The sequence below is a fragment of the Filicampus tigris genome, chromosome 4, assembly GCF_054856515.1.
Source record: "Filicampus tigris isolate MCC_2025a chromosome 4, RoL_Ftig_1.0, whole genome shotgun sequence".
Lineage (NCBI taxonomy): Eukaryota > Metazoa > Chordata > Actinopteri > Syngnathiformes > Syngnathidae > Filicampus > Filicampus tigris.
In genome coordinates, this window is record NC_141220.1 from 28,496,835 (window position 1) to 28,509,280 (window position 12,446).

At 47.3% G+C, this 12,446-nt stretch overlaps 2 protein-coding genes across 9 annotated transcripts; one reads left to right on the plus strand and one right to left on the minus strand.

Annotated features, from left to right (window-relative positions):
• The first annotated feature begins 585 nt into the window (after positions 1-585).
• LOC147149300 (proline-rich protein 5-like) lies at positions 586-4,942 on the plus strand. Of its 3 annotated transcripts, none has more exons than XM_086027483.1 (9): positions 586-801; positions 1,347-1,491; positions 1,813-1,914; positions 2,019-2,067; positions 2,150-2,204; positions 2,274-2,365; positions 2,498-2,635; positions 2,835-2,952; positions 4,361-4,942. In XM_086027483.1, the coding sequence occupies exons 2-9, from the start codon at positions 1,370-1,372 to the stop codon at positions 4,651-4,653; spliced, it is 969 nt and encodes a 322-aa protein (XP_085883609.1). In that variant the 5' UTR covers positions 586-801; positions 1,347-1,369; the 3' UTR covers positions 4,654-4,942. The 3 variants fall into 3 exon arrangements, with proteins under 3 accessions (XP_085883609.1, XP_085883610.1, XP_085883611.1); XM_086027484.1 differs by having other exon boundaries at positions 1,834-1,914; XM_086027485.1 differs by lacking the exon at positions 586-801 and having other exon boundaries at positions 820-1,491; positions 1,791-1,914.
• LOC147149301 (GRAM domain-containing protein 2A-like) lies at positions 4,937-11,599 on the minus strand. Of its 6 annotated transcripts, XM_086027480.1 has the most exons (12): positions 11,364-11,587; positions 10,797-10,905; positions 7,827-7,884; positions 7,126-7,198; positions 6,933-7,036; positions 6,750-6,848; positions 6,563-6,634; positions 6,228-6,287; positions 6,011-6,146; positions 5,852-5,933; positions 5,425-5,508; positions 4,937-5,278 (listed from the first exon to the last, which is right to left on the minus strand). In XM_086027480.1, the coding sequence occupies exons 1-12, from the start codon at positions 11,479-11,481 to the stop codon at positions 5,122-5,124; spliced, it is 1,152 nt and encodes a 383-aa protein (XP_085883606.1). In that variant the 5' UTR covers positions 11,482-11,587; the 3' UTR covers positions 4,937-5,121. The 6 variants fall into 6 exon arrangements, with proteins under 6 accessions (XP_085883606.1, XP_085883603.1, XP_085883607.1 ...); XM_086027477.1 differs by having other exon boundaries at positions 6,228-6,608; positions 11,364-11,598; XM_086027481.1 differs by lacking the exon at positions 6,563-6,634 and having other exon boundaries at positions 11,364-11,580.
• Positions 11,600-12,446: the final 847 nt, after the last annotated feature.

Sequence of the window (12,446 nt, forward strand, 5' to 3'; positions counted from 1 at the left end):
AATCAGTTTTGACTTTTGAAGTGTATGTGAGTCAAGTTGGCAAAGACACGATCGAGAAGCCATACAGGAAGTGAGTGATTGAGTGAATTGGTTAAAATGACGCGTGAGCAGGCAACCTTTAAGACGTGTTGACAGTGACAACAGGAAAAGGGCAAAAAGGCAACGTGTTGACATCACAAACACGTTCACTTTGCTAGTGTGTGTGTATGTGTGTGTGTGTGACTTGCCTGGTTTGCGTTAGTGAGTGCATACATTTGTGTGTGGAAAGCATACATAAGTGCGTGTGTGAGAGAAAGTGAGAAGCAAGAAGAGACAAAACATACATGTCTATAGTCAGATGACTTCTTTTACAGCTATAATTATGTATTATGAAATGCTGGCGAAATAATCATTGTATTCAATGTGTTTTATTCAACATAAATAATCAACATAAATAATCTATAATAACTATAAAGTAGTTACATGTTTTCAACTTTCAATCATATAATCATTGAAACATTTCAGGAGTTTGAATAGAGAGAAATCGCTTGTGGAAATCCAGTTGAGCTTTTACTGTGAAGGTCTGAAGCGGAAATGTAAGCGTGCAACACGTCGGGCTTGTTCTCCCGCCAACACTTTGGTGCGAGGAAGCCACGCGAAGAAAGCAAGCGCCACACTTTTCAAACCTTTGCAACTTTTTACATGCCCAAAAAAATTAACAAGCGCATGACGGAGGTCACGTGACAGCGGGGCGCGATGACGGCATTTGACGTCATCTGATATGACCCCCCCGAAAATATAAAGTGAGCGCCAAGACGCGAGGTGAGTTCAAACATTCAAAGCGCGTGCACGGACGTCCACGTCGATGATTTTGGCCGTGCGCGTCCTGCGTCAAAGTTTGTGAAATGAACGGTTGATGACATGTCACGTGTCAGACAAAGTTGGGAGTTTAGTTTTTTTGCTGTTTTTTTGTTGTCCTTCATTTGAAGAGAAGAGGGAAAAAAGTTTGGAGATTCTTCATCAGTCCACCGGTTGATTGTCGGAGAGCCAGCTAATGAAGTGGCGGCTGCGCGGCAGGAAGTGGCATCGTGAGGCGGGACGCGGCTTGACTTAAAAAAAAAAAAAATTATGCTAATTTGTGGGCGTAAGCAGACGTCGTCGGGATGCGGGTTGTCATGGTTACCACACTTCTGATGCCGAGTTCCGAGTGTTGTTCCCTTGATAAACGAGACAGGATAGGAAGTTGCATTTGTGTGTCAAAATAAGAGTTGTTTGATTTACCCTAGTTGGATGTGCGAGATTTAAAATCTCACACATCATCCAGACAGCATTTGAAATCTTCGTGTGTGCGTGTGTGCTTGTGTGAGTGAGGTGAGGTGAGGTGTGGTGCATGATGGGATCTTTCCGGCGCTCCAGACCTCGTTTCATGAGTTCTCCAGTTCTGACCGACTTGACTCGCTTCAACGCCGGAGCCAACACGCTGCACACGTGCAACAGCACCATCTGGAATAGGTACACACCTCTTTTCAAAACTCTCCCTGAGTGTGTGTCAAATCAGGAAGTGTGTATTTCCTGCTCACGAGGTTCATTATCTGCATATTATGTGTGTGCGTGCTTGGTGTCCGATGGTGGTGTGTGAGTGAGAGTGTGTGTTTCCTGCTCTCGTCAGCAGCAAGCAAGATGTTTGACAGGAAGTGGCCGTGCCGGACCGCCGGGTCACTTCCTGTCACACACTCGCACATGCACACCAGTCGTGCGCGCACGCTAATGCTAGCAGGCTAGCTCACTCGGCTAACAGCGGTAAACATCAGCTCCATCATCATCATGGGGCAGCTCCTCCTCCTGTGTCCTCAGCGTCCAATCAGCGGTGATGAAAGTCTTCAGAGGCGGAGCCCTGCAGCCGAACGAGCTCTACGCGCTTAACGAGAACATCAGGTGACGTCATCGTCCTCCTCGTCACTTTCCGCTTTCTCGTCTTCCCGGCGGCGATGTTGGTATTGTTTGCCTGACGCGCGGCGGCCATCTTTGTTGTCCTACAGGTGGCTGCTGAAGAGCGAGATGGGCTCCTTCGTCACAGATTACTTGCAGGTGCGGTATCGTTGCTGTCCCCACGACAGGAAGTGTGGCGGCGCGGACAGGAAGTTGACCCGTTGTGCGTTTGCGTCTTCAGAACCGTTTGCTGACGGGCGGCCTGACGGAGCTTCTGGAGCGCATCTTCATCTCTGGTGAGGAGGAGTGGTTGATGTCGGCTGTTGCCACGGTAACAGCATGCATGCCCAACCCCACGGCCCCAGGTGGAGAGCAGCTGGCGGCGGTGGGCGAGACGTGGCGGCGCTTCTTCACCGAGACGCTGCCCACCCTGCAGGCTATCTTCTATCCGCTACAGGTGATGACATCATCGCACGCGCGCTGCACTTCCCGTTTGGCTCAATGCTCGCTGACTCATGTGTATCTAGGCATGTGAGTGAATGTTCGTGTTTGTGTGTGCACCTGCGTGTGTATGCGCGTGCGAACGCAGGGTCAGGAGCTTTCGGTCCGACAGATGGCGCTGTTGGCCTTCCGAGACTTGGTGCTGCTGAAGCTCCCCCTGGAGGACAATCTGCGAAGCGCGGGCAGCGTGCCGCCGGCCGTCACGCACATGCTGCTGGTGCTGCAGGTCTTCATCATCATCGTCATCATCATTCATGACTGAATGACGTAGTCTGCTAGCTTAAGGCTAACACTTAATGCAAAACTCCATAGACGAGATAACGGGATTATCATTTAAAAATCTTCCGTTTAAAAGTGGCGTGAAAGATGAAGCGCGGCATCGCCGGGTGTCACCGTAATGCCATATTTCCGCACGCATCCTGCAGGGGGTGCGCGAGTGCGGCGCGGCGTCCACCCAGCGCTACCGTCATCTCGAGCGCCTGACGGCCATGGTGGTGTCGCCGTACCTCAGCGACGTCGTCACCGTGGAGCTGAGCCCCTCAGGTGCGTCCTGTGATTGCCAGGGCAACAGATTTGTGGCTAGTTAGCGCATTATCATGCTTGCTAACAGGGATGCTAACTATTGCGGCAGGCCATACTTTTTCGATGATCTAGACAATCACCGCATGAATGGTAATTTACTTTGGGAGAAGGCCCTCTAAAACAATCAGCTCCTCAATAATGATCAGACCTTTGCTAAGAACTATACCCTCACGCGGAACCAGAATTTTATTAAGAGCCGCGATCTAAGTGAAAACTGGATCCTTCGCTAGGGTACAGGACCCTTAATAAGAAGCAGACCCTCAGTGAGGACTGCAACCTCATTTTTGTCAAGCTAAGGAAGTAATGAAAGAGCGAATTATTAGGAACACGGTCTTGGTTTTCTTTTCATGGAATGTGAGTGTTAGCAATGCTAGGCTCACGCTAGGCTAAGCCGCACTACGGGCACCGGCACTTTAAAGGCTAGGCCGTCAGGAATGTGCTCGTTTGCGCTCATTCCTGGAAGCAAAGGACACAAATAAACTAAAGAGGATCACAAGCACGAGATTAGAGTCTTAATGCTGCTCAGGCTTTTATTTTCAACACTTACTGTCCAGCACGTAACTAGTCCAGGCCGTATTGAGGGTCCTGTCCTTAGGTTGGATCCGGTCCTTATTAAGGGTCTGGTTCTTATCGAGGTTCTGGTTCTTTATGAGAGCCTGGGCTTTAGGAAAGGGACGGTCCTTATTGAGGGTTCGGTCCTTTGTACGTCTGGTGCTTATTTTAGATCCGGTTCTTAAAAAGGGTCTGATCGTCATCAGCATTATCATTAGGGATGTCCGATACCACTTCTTTTCAGACTGATACCAGTAAGAAAATTTCACGTAACAGAGTGACAAGAAATTGTGACCTTTCTTTCCGAAAACATGACGATTTGCCGTTGTGTCAAACGGCCGTAATTTAGCGCCACCTACTGCCGAGGAGGACTTACTCAATGTCGACTTTTGTTTGCCTGAAGCATCAGTGGACGGTATCGGTAGCGATCGATATCGATTAAAATATGGCTGGTATCGGCACCGATAGCGGATATCAGTACTTGCCCTAATCATGATCAATATTATTATTGTGGGTATGGTTCTGTTTGAGGGCCTAGGCTTTAGTAAAGGACAATTTAAGTCAGGTTCTTAATAAGTTTCCAGTTTATTTTGGAGGGGTCCGGTTCTTAGTAAAGCTCTGCTTATTGAGAGTACCATTCTTAATAAGGGTCTGATTCTTATTAAGAGTCTGGTTGTTGACAAAGGTCCAGTTTATATTGAGGGTCCAGTTCTTATTTAGATCTTGGTTCCTTTTAGAGGCCTATTGGGGTTCTGGTTCTTAGTAAGGTTTGAGTTTGCTGATGTTGCTTCTGCTGTTTTTTCTGTTTTGTATTCAGAGTCCTGCGGCAGCGGTCTGCCCTGGTTGCTAGGCGACGGCTCCTTCCCTGACATGTGCTCGTCGCTGGCGCCCCTGGTGGAGCACGAGGGCGAGGCCTACCTGGAGAAGGCGGGCGCCATGCGGCGCCACACGGTGGCTAACGCGCATTCCGACGCGCGCCTTCTAACCAGCAGGATGCACCGCGGGACAACGGTGGCGACGACGCCGACGACGCCGACGGCCCAACCGGCGCCGGCGCCGGACACTTTGGCAGCCAAAGCCACATCGAGGACTCTTAGCGATAGCGGCTAGAACACTCAGACCGGGCAGGAAGTCCAACTGTTCAAAGTAGAGCGCCTCACTTCCTGCTGACGGCTAACGGGCTAGCTGCGTAGCTAACACAGGATGAGATGTGGATAAAAACACATGATGATGAGAACACGCAATGAAACATGAGAAAATGACACTGACGTGAGCGTGAAAGATGAGAACAACATGACGACGAAAGCAAAGAGGAAGCAGAATTTGAGCAGGACTCAAACCAAAATTCTCTTCCGCTTTGACTTATCCGTAATAAAAGAACCTCCACGCATGCTAACAAGTTTTTCCTTTATTGTGAAGGAATCTTGATTGACGGCTTGCGCCTAATGTTGACCTTTGACCTCTGGCCGCCGGGTGAGCGGCGGCGTGACGGGATTAGTCCCATTGCGATAATCTCTGACGACAGATGGCGGTCGCCCCCGTGTGGTCGGTCCGGGAATTGATTTGTGCGACGCCCCGTCAGCTTCGCGCCGATGTCGCCGTGACGAGTGGTTGCCGTGGTGATTTGTCAACTTGTGCAAGCTCACATCTCCGTGCCCGCCCGTTTGTCCGACTAGTGGGCGTGCGTGTGGACCAGCCGGGCTGTGGCCATGGCAACCGGGCCTCGGGAGCGCCCCTGAAGGTCAGCGTGTGTCACAAGCCATGTGATTGGTCAGCCAGCAGGGCAGCTCGGCGCCACCGACGCAGGCCTTTCTGGAACGTTCGTTCGGCACGCGCTCCGTTACCATGACAACTGTCGCGCGCTCGTGCGCGTGCGCGTACCTTTGTGTGAGGAAGCCGAGTTGCTGCTCCAGGCGCCGCACTCGGAAGGCCAGATAACACGACGACAACACCAACGCCAACACGCTGCGCACACACGCGCGCACACACACACACACACACACACACTTGTTTATTGTGTGTCATGTTGCATGTCAACCAACAGGTGGCAGTATACATAGAAACGAGAAATGTTTGTCAGTGTGTGTTTATGGGTGAAAGTGTGTTTTGCGCGTTACTGTGTGTCGGGGTGAGTGTGTGTGTGCGTACGGGCGTTAGTGTGTTGGTTTGTCTCAGTACATGTGTGTTTGTGTTAAAGTGTTTGCATGTTGCTGTGTGTGCGAACGTGTTCGTTTGTGTGTTTGAATGTCTTTGTTAGTGTGCTCGTGTGTGTTTTTCGGGGTATGTGGGTTGCGGTGTCAACGCTCACAGCAGGATGAAGAGTTTAATGAAGACGATGTTGTTGTCCACTCGTGGATCTTGTTGGAGCTTGTCCGCTTCCACACTTTTGTCTGAACACACACACACACACACACACACGTGTTGCACTTCCTGCGGCGGGGGCAGATTGACAGGCGGTCGTGCCTACCGGCGAGGGCGTGCACAGTGAAGGGCGCGTCGGGGGCGTGGCTAGGGGCGGAGTCTCCCAGCAGGTCAGGAAGTGATGACGAGACCGCGGGAAGCGACGGCGTCCTCGTCCACTGGAGAACTTCGGGGAACTCGTCCTGACGGGCGCAACACGCACGCACACATGATGATGTCACGTGTGGGGAAAATGGCCGCCGCGATGCGTTGTCCGTGTTTACCAGCGACAAAGCCGTGCGTTCCTCCAGGAACTCCTTCACACTCAAACTCTTGCCGTTCACCTGAGAAGGCGACCGAGATGCGACGTGAGAGCAAAACCGAAAGATGACAACGCGAGAGGACAAAAAACGACGGCGTGCGGACAAACAATGAGAATACGAGGATGAAAACGTGAAGATGAAGAACCAGAACGTGAGGATGAAGACTATGCGATCGGAAGACTCGAGGATGAGAAGGTGAGAAACAAACGAGGATGACCGATGAGCTTCCAACAGATGAGAGCTTGACGACGTTGACGATGACAACGTGAGGACGTGCGTGCAATTCCCCAACTGGCCTGCAGGTGGGTGCAGATCCTCCTGAGAACGTCGTAGACGTTTTCTCTGGAAAGCAACGACACGAACACGTACTGCACGCACACACGACCACAACACAACAAAGCCGCGTGACCTTCGTCATAGGAGTGGAAAAGGAGGTGCGGGAACGTGCCAATGAGCAGACCATTCGAAGCCCCGCCCGCCCACCTTCTGGCCCGTATCCATGGTGATGGCCAGGCCGTTGGGCACCAGGCCGGCCGTCTTGTGCTTCTTCACCAGTCGCACCGAAACCACCGGAAGACACACCTGCGCGCCAGCACACACACGCACGCGTCAGCTCAGGGGGCAGAACCTCGGGGCGGGGGCGGGGCGGCCCGTGACTCCGCCCACCTTGATGTCCTTCCCGAAAAGGTGGGCGTAGAAACACAACCAGTTTCTGGAGATGAACAGTCGTCCTTGCAGGAGGATGTCGCGCAGCAGCGCGCACGAGTAGACTGCGCAAACAAGCGCGCGCGCGCGCGCACACGCAACTGTCAAAAATGAAAGACACGAGAGTGGCGTCAAAGATTCAAACAAAACGTACCTTTCATTAGGAGCTCCTCTTTAGGGACCAGCTGGAACAGTTTGTGGTACTGACTGTTGTACTTGTTCACTGTCTGGACACAACAAAAGCAACAACGGCAGCAGCAGCAACAACAACGGGATATTTCTTGCGTTCATTCATCGCCCCAAAATTGCCCCAAAAAGTGCTGTTGTAACAACTATTTCTTGGACGTCTTGCAGCAAGTAAGAAAATCCATTCAAAATTCTAATTAGAAAAAAAAAAGGAAAGAAACTGATCTTAAAAATGTGTTGCAACCAAAAAGTTGAATCTGAATCTGAAAAGAAACAGTTCTTTGTGCTTGAATGTCCGAAGAAGTTCAAGACAACGCAAGTGGACTTTTTCTACATTTCTCAGGCACACCACTAGAGGGAGCCAGCACGCCATTTTTTGACTTTTCTTTTTTTTTGCTTCACTTCGATGAAATCAAGCTTTCCTTTATAACTACAATAATCAGTCATCGTAAAAACTACAAACACAGGAATGACTATTTCATGATTAAAATAAACTGCTTGACATGGTTTAAAAATTCATTTGAATGTCTTTTTTTTTTCTCCAAAAAGTGTGCAAGCTCATGTTTCAGTGTTAAAAATCACCATCGTTAAGCACAAAATGTTGCCCTCGACCCAATCGGAAGAGTCTGAAACGAAATCTGAATCTAAGACATCATTTTCTTCACTTACTGATCCTCTGTAACACTTTTTCACATCCTCGGTGGACAAATCGTCGACCATATGCAGCCTGAAAGAACACAAACGCGCACGCGCACACACACACGCACACACACACCCACACACACACACGCACACTGTGAGTGGCCGCCAATGAGGTCGTTGAGACAAAAGCCAATCAGTATTCGCATGAAACAATTTGTGTTTGCGCTCAAGTTGTTTTGTGCGCGAGAAGAAAGAGCGCAGTGTGCGGCCGCCAAGGCTTGGCAGGCAGAGACCAAGCGGCGGCGGCGAGCCAATCAACATCATTCACAGCAATGGGCCATTGGCTGGCGACCGGTCGGGGCCGGGGCGTACCCGGGATCGGCCGCAGCTGACCAATGAGGACTCATCTGCAACCCAAAACTAAGATTAAAACCCTACTTTGAAACTCCAACCCTATTTTAACCCAGATGTGAAACTGTACTTTGAAAACCTAACCCTAATTTGAAACCCTACGCCCAGTTTGAAACCTTATTGTGAAACCCTAGCCCTAATTGAAACCCTACTTCTAAACCCTAATCCTAGTTTGAAACCCTACTTTGAAACCCCAACCCTATTTTAAAACTCTACTTTGAAACCCTAACCCTAGTTCGAAACCCTACTTTGAAGCTCTAACCCTAGTTTGAAACCCTAACCCTAATTGAAACCCTACTTCTAAACCCTAATCCTAGTTTGAAACCCTAACCCTAGTTTGAAACCCTAACCATAGTTTGAAACCCTACTTACAAACCCTAACCCTAATCCTACTTTTAAGACCCTAATTTGAAACCCTAACCCTAGTTTGAATACCTTCTTTGAAATCCAAACCCTAGTTTGAAACCCTACTTTGAAACCCTAACCCTAGTTTGAAACCCTACTTTGAAACGCCAACCCTACTTTTAAACCCTAATTTGAAACCCTAATCCTAGTTTGAAACCCTACTTTGAAACCCTAACCCTAGTTTGAAACCCTAACCCTAGTTTGAAACCCTACTTACAAACCCTAACCCTAATTTGGAACCCTAACCCTACTTTTAAACCCTAATTTGAAACCCTAACCCGAGTTTGAAACCCCACTTTGAATCTCTAACCCTAGTTTGAAACCCTAACCCTAATTGAAACCCTAGTTTGAAACCCTAACCATAATTTGAAACCCTACTTACAAACCCTAACCCTAATCCTACTTTTAAGACCCTAATTTGAAACCCTAACCCTAGTTTGAATACCTTCTTTGAAATCCAAACCCTAGTTTGAAACCCTACTTTGAAACCCTAACCCTAGTTTGAAACCCTACTTTGAAACGCCAACCCTACTTTTAAACCCTAATTTGAAACCCTAATCCTAGTTTGAAACCCTACTTTGAAACCCTAACCCTAGTTTGAAACCCTAACCCTAGTTTGAAACCCTACTTACAAACCCTAACCCTAATTTGGAACCCTAATCCTACTTTTAAACCCTAATTTGAAACCCTAACCCGAGTTTGAAACCCCACTTTGAATCTCTAACCCTAGTTTGAAACCCTAACCCTAATTGAAACCCTACTTCTAAACCATAATCCTAGTTTGAAACCCTACTTTGAAACCCTAATCCTAGTTTGAAACCCTAACCGTAGTTTGAAACCCTACTTTGAAGCTCTAACCCTAGTTTGAAACCCTAACCCTATTTTAAAACTCTCCTTTGAAACCCTAACCCTAGTTTAAATCCCTTTTTTGAAATCCAAATGCTAGTTTGAAACCCTAACCCTAGTTTGAAACCCTAACCATGTTTGAAACCCTACTTACAAACCCTAACCCTAATTTGAAACCCTAATCCTACTTTTAAACCCCAATTTGAAACCCTAACCCTATTTTAAAACTCTACTTTGAAACCCTAACCCTAGTTCGAAACCCTACTTTGAAACCCCAACCCTACTTTTAAATCTAATTTGAAACCCTAACCCTAGTTCGAAACCCTACTTTGAAGCTCTAACCCTAGTTTGAAACCCTAACCCTAATTGAAATCCTACTTCTAAACCCTAATCCTAGTTTGAAACCCTACTTTGAAACCCTAACCCTAGTTTAAATCCCTTCTTTGAAATCCAAACCCTAGTTTGAAACCCTACTTTGAAACCCTAACCCTAGTTCAAAACCCTACTTTGAAACCCCAAACCTACTTTTAAACCCTAATTTGAAACCCTAATCTTAGTTTGAAAACCCTACTTTGAAACCCTAACCCTAATTTAAAACCCTAACCCTAGTTTGAAACCCTACTTACAAACCCTAACCCTAATTTGAAACCCTAATCTTACTTTTAAAACCTAATTTGAAACCCTAACCCTAGTTTAAATCCCTTCTTTGAAATCCAAACCCTAGTTCTAAACCCTACTTTGAAACCCTAACCCTAATTTGAAACCCTACTTTGAAGCTCTAACCCTAGTTTGAAACCCTAACCCTAATTGAAACCCTACTTCTAAACCCTAATCCTATCTTGAAACCCTACTTTGAAACCCTAACCCTAGTTTGAAACCCTAACCCTAGTTTGAAAACCTACTTACAAACCCAAACCCTAATTTGAAACCCTAATCCTACTTTTAAGCCCTAATTTGAAACCCTAACTCGATTTTAAAACTCTACTTTGAAACCCTAACCTAAATTTGAAACCCTACTTTGAAACCCTAACCCTACTTTTAAACCCTAATTTGAAACCAAACATGACCATGAAATATCTTTTAGTCTTCATGGGTTGCTGTGGATGGCCCCCATCAGGTGGACATTGGCCCCACCCTGCGCACGCCCCAGCAAACGCACACACGCACGCACACACGCAGGCACGCGCACAAGCACAAAGGCTTTGTGATGTAGCACTTGTTTTGGACGTGACAAGAATGTTATACACGCGCGCACACAGTTTATCACAGCATCCATCTACTTCTTGGTGAACTTTCAAACTAAAAGAACAAAACCTCTATGCTGCAGACACGTGCCTTAAAGGTAGGGAGCAGTGGGTGTCGTCCTCCCTGGGGGGCGCCATCATCTCGTGGGGGGGCGGCACGCCCACGTCATCGCTCTGCTCCAACATGCCCGACACGGATTCTACAAATCAGAACACCATAGATTATTTAGGGGGGCGGGGGTGGTTCGCGAACGAAGGCGCAACGTGATTGGTCCAGAAAATGAAGCCGAATGGTCCTTCTGTTGCCATGGCAACGCTTCGGAGCTCACGTGGAAGATTGCTTTAGTGTGTGTCGGAGTCGCATGGGATGTGCTAGTGCTGGCGTCAATGTGGTAACCGTGCTTCTTTTCCACTTTATGCTGAGCGTGCACACACATTGATTGTTTTCAACATTTAAAATGTACACTTTTAGAAATAAAAAAAGGGACGTTGACTATGCTAAATGTTTTTTTGCTCTTACGTTGAAACGTCGGAAAGGAAATTTGTTTTCCAAAGCACAACAATTTACATTTTTTCAAAAACACTTATTTACGAGTGAAAATTGACGGTTTTTACTCACGTAGTACAAGTTTCTTTTTTATTTCCATCTTCATCTTACCTGGCCTCCTGCGCGGTCTTCTCTCACGTCCGCCAACGAGCTCCCGACTGCTGGATGATGTCCGCCGTCCTCCCGAATTCTTATCAAAAGCACGAAGGAAGCCACCGGAAGCAGCCATCAAAATAAGACACCACACTGACGACTACGCAGGCAGCGAGCGGATACCAAAATAAAACCACCGTGTACATGAATCGTTTCAATCATTAAAAGTGCACGAGCAGCGCCTCAGTGTGCTCACTGAGGCTTATTGCAAAACGAGACGTACAACGCTGTATGCGTGTTTTGCTGTATAAGATTTCGAGGTCAGGTGACGTGTACATAACCATCATGTGATGGAAGTCAAACAGTCATTGATGGGGGTTTTTTTCATAGTAGTTCATTGTTACCCAACTTTTTGGGGGCATTGCGGGCTTTCACGTGAAACAATTTGACTTGAGGGATAGGAAAAAAAAACACTTTAGATGAAAAATGACAACTGACAATTGCAAGACTGATATGCCATTTCAATTAGGGCTGCAACCAACAATTATTTTAATAATTAATGTTAAACAATTACTGCGGCGCAGTGGACTACTGGCTAGCACGTCCGCCTCACGGTGCAAAGGTTGGCCTTCCTGTGTGGAGTTTGCATGTGTCTCCCCCGTGCCTGCGAGCCTTGGGAGGATAACCGGATTGGATAATGAATGCTTGTTGACTACTTTGCTAACAAATGGGATTCAAAAATATATTTATTCAAAACTAGGACATTATTTCAACTTCACAGTGCACACATAAATTACTGATGATTTACTTATTGGTTTGGTCCATTTATCAGAAAATTGGCAAAAATGTTGATCAGTTTTTCAAAGCAAAAGCAGATGTTTGCAAATGTTATTTTGAAGAATCACAAAGACAATCACTTGTTTTCATGGAGGACTACAGAAATCAGAATAGTGATAACAGGCCGAAATTTCAGAAAATTGTAAGGTAAAGCAGGTCTCCGATTATTAATGGGTTACCAAATTAGTCGAGAACGGATTCCAAAATTGATTGCGGCACCTCCACTTTCGACTCATTTGAGTCGGTGAATCGGTTGAACGTGAG